The sequence below is a fragment of the Pistacia vera genome, unplaced genomic scaffold, assembly GCF_008641045.1.
Source record: "Pistacia vera cultivar Batoury unplaced genomic scaffold, PisVer_v2 Contig565, whole genome shotgun sequence".
NCBI classification, from domain to species: Eukaryota; Viridiplantae; Streptophyta; class Magnoliopsida; order Sapindales; family Anacardiaceae; genus Pistacia; species Pistacia vera.
The window spans coordinates 120,687-131,287 of record NW_022196407.1 but is presented as its reverse complement, the minus strand read 5'-3'; the positions used below and the strand labels follow the sequence as shown (position 1 = coordinate 131,287).

The 10,601-nt window shown below is 32.3% G+C and overlaps 2 protein-coding genes across 2 annotated transcripts in view; one reads left to right on the top strand and one right to left on the bottom strand.

Annotated features, from left to right (window-relative positions):
• Positions 1–2,620, bottom strand: part of LOC116108461 (beta-galactosidase 3-like) — a 4,786-nt gene extending 2,166 nt beyond the window's left edge. The window contains exons 1-4 of the mRNA XM_031394710.1: positions 2,007–2,620; positions 398–493; positions 178–290; positions 26–92 (exon numbers count right to left, since the gene is read on the bottom strand). Of these exons, the coding sequence (XP_031250570.1) occupies positions 26–92; positions 178–290; positions 398–493 (276 nt within the window). The 5' untranslated portion in view covers positions 2,007–2,620. The remainder of the gene's footprint in view (positions 1–25; positions 93–177; positions 291–397; positions 494–2,006) is intronic.
• A 5,593-nt stretch (positions 2,621–8,213) lies between these two features.
• Positions 8,214–9,865, top strand: LOC116108463 (coatomer subunit delta-like). The gene is made up of 5 exons (XM_031394712.1): positions 8,214–8,411; positions 8,503–8,656; positions 8,770–8,832; positions 8,928–9,024; positions 9,582–9,865. The coding sequence occupies exons 1-5, from the start codon at positions 8,261–8,263 to the stop codon at positions 9,669–9,671; spliced, it is 555 nt and encodes a 184-aa protein (XP_031250572.1). The 5' UTR covers positions 8,214–8,260; the 3' UTR covers positions 9,672–9,865.
• The last annotated feature ends 736 nt before the right edge of the window (positions 9,866–10,601 follow it).

Genomic DNA, 10,601 nt, shown 5'->3' with positions numbered 1-10,601 from the left:
CAGAGAACGAAAATCAATTAGTTACCTTAAAGGGCTCACTATCAGTTCGAAAGAAGCTGCCTGGAATGTAGTGCAACCAAACAGGTATCCCTCTATAACATATGATCAACATATTCAGATTTCATAAAAAGAAAACAGAATTGAAAGAGTTTATATTAAATTAACATGAAAAAGTACCCCAAATTATACTCAGCAGCAACAAACGGGCCAATTCGCAGAATCATATACATCCCAGCATCTTGAACTATCTTCACAAACTTGACTAGATCAAATCGTCCCCCGAAATAATACTTGAAGTTCCAAAGTTAATAGAAGGTTAATAACTTAACCAACGGTGTTAAATACAAATAATGCATATCTTATATTTAATATTTTCTATTCATTTAATGAAACTCACTTTGCCTGGAGAAAGCTCATGACCATTCCAAAACACATATGACTCAATAACATCGGCTCCTCCTTCCTTTGCCGTTTGCACCAGCCCGGGCCACATCTACCACATACCAGATATATACTAAGATTATTTACCTTTCAAAAGAGCAAGAACAGTGAACAACAGAAGCAGATTAAACAGAGAAACAACCAAAATTTGCTTTTAGTTCATAGAAGTTAATTTTTACATCATAAAATACGATAATTCAATCCTTATGAGTTTCTATATACTATAGGATACTATATATTCTGAAAAGGTAGAAAAAAAGAAAAAGGGTAATCACCGCAGGAACGCTGCGAGGGTAATGAATGGAAGCAGAAATGAGAAGCTTTCGTTGTCCATTAATGATCAAAGAGCGTTTATCAAATGTCACATTTCCAGCTAAACAAAATGTGAAGAAAGTGGAGAAGAAGAAGAAGAAGAAGAAAAAGAGAAGGAGTGGGAAGAGCTTCATGTTCGTGTGTAATGAGAAAATATAGTATTTGCGTGAGATTTATAGAAAAACTGAAGACTTAAAAGATTCTTTGACGTCAACAATAATATCACTGAGAATAAACTCAGAATAAACTGCCAGTGAGCTCATCTGGTTGCAGCAACTTCTTAAAGATTTTCAAGTCAAGGTTGATTCTCCTGGTTTGCTATATTGTGACAATCAAGCTCCGATACATATTGCCTCGAATCCAACCTTTCATGAACGCACTAAGCATATCGAGATAGATTGCCGTTTTGTTCGTGAAAGAGTTGCTCCGGGAGTTCTCAAATTATTACCCATTAGATCTCAATACCAATTAGCTGACATGTTTACTAAACCCCTCCCATCTACTCGGCTCTTTTGTTTGTTGTCCAAGATGGCTGTAAAGGACATTTATAAGCCACCTTGACAGGGAGTATTAGGGTGTAAATATTGTAAATAATGATTAGTTGTTAATGTACGTATTAGTTAGTTAGTTAGCTTTCTAATTACACTTTCTGTTATAACTAATTCATTGTAATAGTAGCTATTTATATAGTTGGCTTCTATATTGTTACGATTAATAAATAGTAGATCATCCTTTCTTCTCTCTCTTCTTCTTCTCGAGCTTAATAAAAATAAATAAAATCTTAACAGTTTATTTAGAGTAATCACATGATAAAAGATAGTATTGGGATAGACTTCTATCCAACTACTTATAGGATATAAATTCAAATGGGTTAAAAAGGAAAAAAAACAATTAAGGGATAAAGTTCACACCACCCCGCAGTTTATCTTATGTAAATAAACCCCTTGACGTTATAAGTATTAAATAAGGGAATAAACCTGACGTATAAGTAATAGCTAATAACCCCACCGTTAATAACCAAAGACTAATGTTATACTTATACCATTTTTTTACACTATTTTATAAATATTATGATGTGGTATATGTTACAATCATATAAATTCTATTATAATATTAAAAATTAAAAATAATTAAAAATTTATGTAGTTGCGACATATCCAACTTACTGATGTAATGAAAATGATGTAAAAGAATGATGTAAGTGTAAAATTATAACGAAATCTATCACCAGACAATGACAGAGAAGTAATTACCCTTATTACTCTCAAGAATTACTTTTGTGCCCCGCCCATCCTTTCCCGCCAATAGCCCGACCTTCACGCCATCCAGAAAAGCAAAAGCCACCGCAACAGCCTCTCATCCATTCAATTAAACCACCACCTCAACAGGCTCCCCACCCCACGAAAAAGCGTCCACCCTGGTGGCCGTGAAACGCACACCTGAACAGCCAACAAACCCAACTCAACACAAAATGAACTAACATCACCATAACGACCGTTGGAAGCCACAAAAAAATTAAAAGTAAAAAAGGGAAGGTATGAAATATTGGTGGTTGGGCGATGGCTGGGATGGTATCATGGTAAGAAGGTAGGCGACTGCTTGGACGGTGAAGTGGGGCGTGGCGGGCACGGCATGGCATGGCACGACGGTTTGAACGGGTAGGGTGTTGCTCAGCACAGTGGCGATGGAGGGAGATGATGACGGCGAGGCGGTGAGGCCGTGCATAGGAGATAAGGGAGATGGAAACGGCGCTTTTGGGATGTGGAGGTGGGTGTTGTAAGCAGGGGAAGGGTTTTATTTTATTTTATTAAATTTAATTTATAATTGATAAAGAAATTGGATAAATTAAGTTCCTTTTGTACCCGTTCTGTTAAAACTAACTGACATTAACATGAATGTTGTGGAGGTTTTGTACAAGGATGTCAGTGGAGTGAGTTGCGTTGGAAACTAACTGACATCTAGGCCTATGTCCACCTCTTCTATGAATGTCATAATCCGCTCCATTATTCATTTTAAAAAATGGAGCGGGTTTGGGTTTGGANGAATTAGGTCACGTGCTGGGGTGGGATCCCATGCACAGAATTCTCTAAAATTTTATGAAACATAAAGTATGGACTATGCATGCATAAGTGAACCCAACATTATCTCTATAGGCCACATTTCTGGGCCCAATCCCACCTTATTTTTATTATATTTTATTATAAAAAAAAAAGATAATTAACTCTACATAAGTTTGTATCTCAACTGATGTGATTCGTTTTATACTTTTATGTAAACGGTAAAATGATATTAATACGATGGTATACATGCACGATAGACGTGATAGAAAATATAAAGTTGAGGAGAATCGTCAATATGTTGGAATTTTCATTATATATATATATATATATATATAATTGATCATGAAATAAAATACAAATTTAAGTATATTAGGTCAAGATAAATATAGTTATTTAACGTGTCATCTCATTAATTTGTAACCATTAAAATATATTAATTAATGTAAGAACTTGAAGTCAAATATTTAAATTGATATAAATTAAGTTACTCTCTATTAAAAAAGCATTTATCAATATCATATCTTTGTGGATAATTTACAATTTGATGAATTTTTATAATTAATCCTCATCTATAGTTAAAAAAATGAAAAATTGATTTTTTTTTTTTTTTTGTTTCATTATATTTTATTTTCTATGATATATATATTAATGTATTATGTCTATGGTATTAAGTCTTTCTTTTTTTCAAAAATAAAATGAAAATTAGAGCACTTTGGGATAGGAATTAGTGTGAATCTTATCTTCCGAACAATTATTTTAACAACCATTGGCCCATTGGGTGCGTGATGAGAAAAGAACAAAAGATGATCTAACATAGTATCTTAAGTTCAAGTCCTTTTGATGGTAAAAGAGTAAGAAAAATATCTAACATAGTCTCCCGAGTTCGAGTCCTCACAACTTTTAATACTAATGGAGATGGTTATTGAAGTTCTTACCTAACTGATAGTTTCAAAGTCGTAAAAAATTAGTTGAGATGCGTATAAACTGATCCGAACACTTTAATAATAATAAAAAAAAGTATGGATTGTCATCATCTTGTTAGAAAAGGTTAATGTGAACATGCCATGTAATGAGTTGAGCATATTCCACCACATGATGATGAAGACACATAGCAATCAAAATAAAATAGATAAAATATATGTGTAATAAATATAGATTAAAACCCAATAGGGGAAGCGAGCCATGAAAAGTCACAAGTGTTTGTTGACTGATGATCAAATAATGCAACATCCTAAATAGGGTTTGATTGATTTGACAAAAGGGCATGAGAAACATATGTCGTTTCAAGTTTGGGTGGCATTATTAGAATTTCAACACATGGCATTCATTAATTCTCCTTTTTGATCTATGCATAAAATTAATTCTTTAAAATATTTAATAAAATATTGAATGCATGTGTGGAAGACAGTCTCCTTTTATCATAATTCAGGTGCATGTAATCAGTGGCGGACCCAGGATTTTTGCCCGGGGGGGCCCTCGCTCCGCCACTGTTTGCCAATCAACTAATGAAAACATAAGAAAATAACATCCAATTCACAAGGAAATATAAGAAAATTGTTACGTGGAAAAACCTCTTCAATGTGAAAAGATAAAAAAACCACGGGAATATAATCTAACGATCCACTTAAATCCAATATAATCAAAAGAGTTTACTGATGCATATTTTTGATAAACATGCAAATATAGCAAGTGCACTAGTCGTAAAAAGTAATAAAGTGATAAGTAGAGTATCGTTCCCACGAGGATAGTGTTACTAAGTACCGATTTCTCTAGTTTAAGTCCTAATTGAAGCAACAATAAATTGGATTGATAAAAAATTAACTAACTAAATACAATTTAAGAAAATATAAATGAATGATAATGAAATTAAAGCGAAACCCAACAACTTAACTAATTAAACAAAATGCTAAAAAAAATGCTAAGGTGTTAATTTCACGTAGATATGCTAACCCAAATCATAGAATCTATTATACAAGTTCTAATTCCTTGATTGAAAATTGAATTCCCTAAGTTATAAAACATACATTCTCAGGCTATATTTTCCTACTTATCCCTATTAAGCTTCCGCACCTAACAAAATGAAGATTAAGAGTTTAAAGTCTTTTAAGCTTAATGAAGATTAATAGCTCAAAGTCTTTTAAGCTTTATGGAATTCTATCTAGATTTCATAAATCGCTAAACCTATCTCTCATAAATCGCTAAACCTATCTCTAGTGTTTGCTTAATCTACGGTATTTATCCCAAGAGGCACATTCACAAATCATTTCTCAATCTCATTGTAAACAACACACATTTGAATGGTAATCAAGCATCCAAAAGTTATTAAGCAAAGAGATAAACACTCAATCATGAAATTAAAACTCAAAGTAAATCAATTCATATAAATTTGAATCATTGTATTAAGGTTACATCAAACATCAGCTAAACAACTCAGTTCATACTCAAAAACAAAACAAAATAACAAAAACAAACTGAATCAAGATTCATCATTGAAAAACAAGCAAAAGTTGGAGAAATCTTCTCTAATTTGAAGCCCAAATCTTCAATAATCTTCTTCTTCCAAAAGCTGCCTTCCAAATGACGAACCAAGGCCTTTTTTCTTACGTTTTTGTGCTAATTTATACCTCTTTCACTTAAGGACCAAGCCCTAGCAAGCCAAAACACGTCGTTTTATTTTTCACATCTGACGCAGTTTCGCCGCAGCGAAGCTTTTTTCTTGCCGCAGAGAGAATCTTTCGAGCCAAATTTGAGCATGAAAGAGTCTTAATATGGAAAAGTATTAAAAATATGAATTGTAGCCCTTTATATTATGTTTCTACTCGTTCAGGAATCAGAACAATCCGAGGTCTACAGCTCAAGTTATGGAAGAAATACTGAAGCACATCCAAAGACGTTTTCCTTCGGTTTCCAATGTACTGTTCACAACTTCAAGCCAAGTTTTCACCATTGTCCAGTCAGAATTAGGAAAAACCCAAAACATGAAAGTTGTAGCTCTGCTTCTTAGCTTTCTAAAGCTTCTAAAATCAGGTCATTCTGAGTTTCCAAGCTCAAGTTAAGTAATTTACGCTCAAAACTGTCATCTATACTCAAAATCATCGTTTAGGCCTACAAAGACAAATTAATAAAATTAGGTAGCAATTATGGCCCAATTTGTATGAGAAGTATCCTAAATCCTATCGAAATTCAATACAAAATCATAGGGAAAAATAGGATTATCATTTATAATAACCACAAATTCACCAAAAATATTCTACATAAATTTAGAATTCAATCACAACTCTAATAAAAGTAAAATACACAAAGATTTACAAAAATATGGATTACAATCACTCCAAATCCAGATACGCATGTAAAAGGGAAGGGAAGTTGGGAATTGAGAAAGAAAAACTTAGAATATAAAAAAGGCAAAACCTAACTTTTTCTCTTTTTTTTTACCTTTTAAAAAAACTTCTCAAATTTTTTTTAAAAGTTGAGGGCAGGCCTGGGCCTACCCTCAAAGGGCCTGGGTCCGCCCCTGCATGTAATCAGTCCAAAACAGTATGCCCACAATGCTCTGACCTTACAATCGACAAATTATTATTATTATTTTTTAAGAAGAAGTTCAAAACCAAATTTCATACTATATGTTATAATTTTATTAAAACTATATAGTAAAAAGTAATAGAGCATGAAGTTACTTTCATTTCATGGCTCATTCCATGTACACTCCTAGCTACTTTTATATATACATATACATAGACTAGAATAAACGACTTTTTTTTTCCCTAAATAATGGTTTAATGACACATTTTCACTTACTGACTTTTAAAATACTATTTGGTTATCTAAATTTATATTCTGTTTTTAATTCTAGCATCGTTGCGATCCTACACCATCACCGTTCTCTTCCCCGATTAATACTCATCAAAACCTCTCAAACTCTACTCCAATTGATCATGATAATTGCCGGCAATCGAGCGATTAGGGTTTGTGCAGTCGTCTCTTCCAAGTCAAATATTTCCGATCAATTTTAACTACCAAATCCAACATTCCACCACCAAAAAACTCATCGGCCTCCCTCTTTATAAAGCCCCAACCATTTGGACCAAACTTACTATATGTATATATATACTTCTAAGTCTCTCTTTGGTTGTTAATCAAGATAGTCACTAGAGTTCTTACTCGATCGATAGTTTTAAGGTCCTGAGAGATTAATTGAGGTACGCATAAGCTGGTTTAGAAACCTTCTGATTATTAAAAAAAAAAAAAAAAAAAAAAAAACATCTAGACTGACGGTGATACATATTCAACAAACCCAAGATTTTTCTCAGATTAATGATAAAATAATGTAGACGTGTAGTAAAAGTAAACAGTAAAATTATTTCAAAACCCCAATTTGGTGAGTAATAAACAAGGATTAATAAACTAATTAAAGTGATTTGGCCAACCCTAAAAGGTAGTAAACAAAACTAGGGGTATTAGGTCAAAAGTCCATAAAAATAAAATAAAAAAATAAAAAATTAAACAAGTTTGGTTTGGTTTGGTTTGGTTGGGGTATGATTATGATTATATTACCGAGAGCATTTATTTTTTACAGTAAGGCAGGCTTTAATTTAATATAATAAAAGGACTCTAGAGGCCATGTGGGTTTTAATTTTTTACCCTCTTGATTTTGATTCCTTCCTTGACGGTCAAACTTACTGTGCAAGTTTTTGCACCCTTCGAGATCATTTTTTCCAATCTCTCTCTTCCTTTCTGCCAACACCTCTTCTTTTTTTATTTCACTTTGTCTTCTTCATCATCTTCTTCCAAATTATTTGTACACCGTATATTATTATATAAATACATATCATATGCACATACACATACATTTCTATATGTGTGAATAATTAAAAGACAAGTCTATGATATCATGGTAATATCACATTAATATAAGTCTCTTGAGTGTATTACTTAAGAGGTCTTGAATTTAAGTCCCTTTTATTTGCTAATAGGAATAGCCATTGAAATTTTTATCCGACCGATAGTTCTACAATCCTTAGAGATTAATTGAGGTACAAATAAACTGGTCTAAACACCGCTAATCATAAAAAAAATCACATCAACAATATATAAATTAATTAGTATGTATATACTTCAAATATTATAATAATTATATATGTTCCCAATAAATTAATAAATATGTGTATATGAATAGTGTCGATGATCTTTTGATAATTATATCACACATACTTTATAAATTTAACATTGCATGTTATAATAATTCTTTCAATAATATTAGAAGTTTGGCTTTAAAGATACATAGTTGTTATAACGAAATAAGACCCACAAGTATGATTATTTATACATGTTATAATTTTATTAGACTAATATAATGTTGATCTCTCACCTATCATACAAGCTTAAACTTTNTATTTCAGATTGAGACTGGAGGGAATCCGGCCATTCTTTTCAAAACCCATCCTAATATGAACAAAGAACTCTTCACCAGTGAGAATATACTGGGCTTGAAGGACCCTAATAGGCCTTTCCCCACTGGCCAAGCTGGTGATGTGGGAGGTGTTGGTCTTTTGAAGTGGAGAATGCAAAGTGTTGATGAGTCAATGGTGCCATTGTCAAGTGGGCTCAAGTCTTTCACTGAATTTTCTCTCTATATCATTTCTTTTCTATGCTAAAAGCATTTATGTGGATTTATATATATTTATTGCAGTTAACTGCTGGCCCTCTGTTTCTGGAAACGAAACTTACGTGAGCATCGAATATGAAGCTTCATCAATGTTTGATCTGCAAAATGTTGTTATCTCAGTACCTCTTCCTGCTCTCCGAGAGGCACCAATTGTTAAGCAGATTGATGGAGAGTGGAGGTAAGAAATTTGATTTTGTATACTTTGTGAGTTTTGGATTTTAGTTATCTTTCCTTCTATCTGTCATGACAAGAATATGTGCCTTCAACACTAGCATTCCTTTTGACTTTCAGGTATGACTCTAGAAATTCTGTCTTGGAGTGGTCGATACTTCTCATTGATAACTCTAACCGCAGGTCAGTGATTACTATACTTTCACCTTCATGAGTTACATATTCTCTTGTTCAGTGTAAATGCATAAAATTGATATTGTACTCTACTGAATATGCAGTGGATCGATGGAATTTGTTGTGCCTCCAGCTGATTCATCAGCTTTTTTCCCCATCTCTGTGCGGTTTTCAGCTACCAGTACATACAGTGACCTAAAGGTTTGTTTGACATTATAATTCGGTTTTTTGTTATTGTCTCAACGAATAATAATATGTTTTCTTCTCTTTTTGTGGTTACAATCTTGTGGTAACATCATAAGTTCGCTAAGTTTCTGGTATTATTTATATGCTTCTGTTGCAATATCATTTTCAAGCATAAAATCTATACTATGGTATGTACTTCATAGTGGAACTTATGTTAAATTGAATTCTGTTCTGAAAAGGCTCGTCCTGCCCTTGGAAACTATTATGTATACTTAAGTGATCAAACCGATGTGAAGGTATCATGGATGTTGTAAATTTCACCGTAATCTCGACATTTTGAATGGGGTCTTTAGGAGAATGCTACCTATCACAGCATATGATGATATTTAACTAGGTTTAAACCCATTCTGTACCCATGGAGGTTTTGATGTGAGCTCAGTTTTTTACGGTCTGATATGTTCTTTTAGATACTATATAAAAGAAATAGATAAATTATTCATTCCTTTTAACTTCTCTGCCTCTGGTTTTCATTTTCTGTTTTGATTTTTAACTCAAAATTGTTGTTGCTGCAGGTTGTAAATATCCTCCCTTTAAGAGGCGGACCTTCTCCCAAGTTTTCACAGAGAACGGTTTTGGCCACCGAAAATTACCAAGTTGTGTGATCGCTTCTTTCTGAATTTCATGCACGGGGTTTATGAGAGTTTCCATTGGCATTCTTAGAGTACACTTTGAATTGTATGGGAGTTTGACAATTAGCATTTTTTTTTCTTTTTCCATTTTGTGTTAACCCATTGTATAAGTTTAGAGATACCTGTTGCTGCTCTTTTTATCTTATTGACCTAAAATTTTCATGTTATGAATATTTCATTTGGGCACAATTTTATAGTATTAAAGATTTTTATACTGCCATTTTGTTATCAATAAAAATTGGTTTACAATTTAATTTTACGAATTTTTATTTTACAATTTCGATGTAATAGTTCGTAATTAGGCAGGTGAGATTCATAACAAGCAAATAAGACCTCTTTATGAATTGATTAATTATGAATTGTTATATCATGATTATAAGAGAAAGTTTATAAAATTGAATCATAAATATAGTATTGTCCCTCTGTTATTTTTTGATTCGTTAGTATAATATTGTCCTTTTGTCATTTTCTGATTCGCTCAAGATAATTATAAATAGTTTATATGGGCACCAACTTTAAGTGTAAATATTAAGAGTAATATTATATATATATATATTTTTTTCATATAATATTATACGATAAAATATCATTAATTAATTTAAAGTTAAAATTAAATTTTTATGTATTTATATTTTATCATCTAATGTTCTATAAGAATAATATATTATTCAAATATTAAATTTAAAAGATAACTTGACCAATAAAATAATTAAATAAATGGTTCAAGTGGTTTAAAGAGACCCACCTGGTACAACAAAGTACGTAGTGGGCCCAAATGTGCTTTAGGTCATGGTTATGCATGAAAAAAGCAACTTGCATGCAAACTAGGCTACGTGAACGTCTCCATTCTTATGATAATTTAAGAAATATATTAAAATAAAAAAGAGATGCTTCGAATCGATC

Bases quoted from the DNA above. Each gene is read 5' to 3' on its own strand.
- LOC116108463 (XM_031394712.1), top strand. From the start codon at position 8,261: ATGAACAAAGAACTCTTCACCAGTGAGAATATACTGGGCTTGAAGGAC. The intron at 8,412-8,502 runs GTGGGCTCAAGT...TATTTATTGCAG, and splicing joins GTCAATGGTGCCATTGTCAA to TTAACTGCTGGCCCTCTGTT. The intron at 9,025-9,581 runs GTTTGTTTGACA...TTGTTGCTGCAG, and splicing joins GTACATACAGTGACCTAAAG to GTTGTAAATATCCTCCCTTT.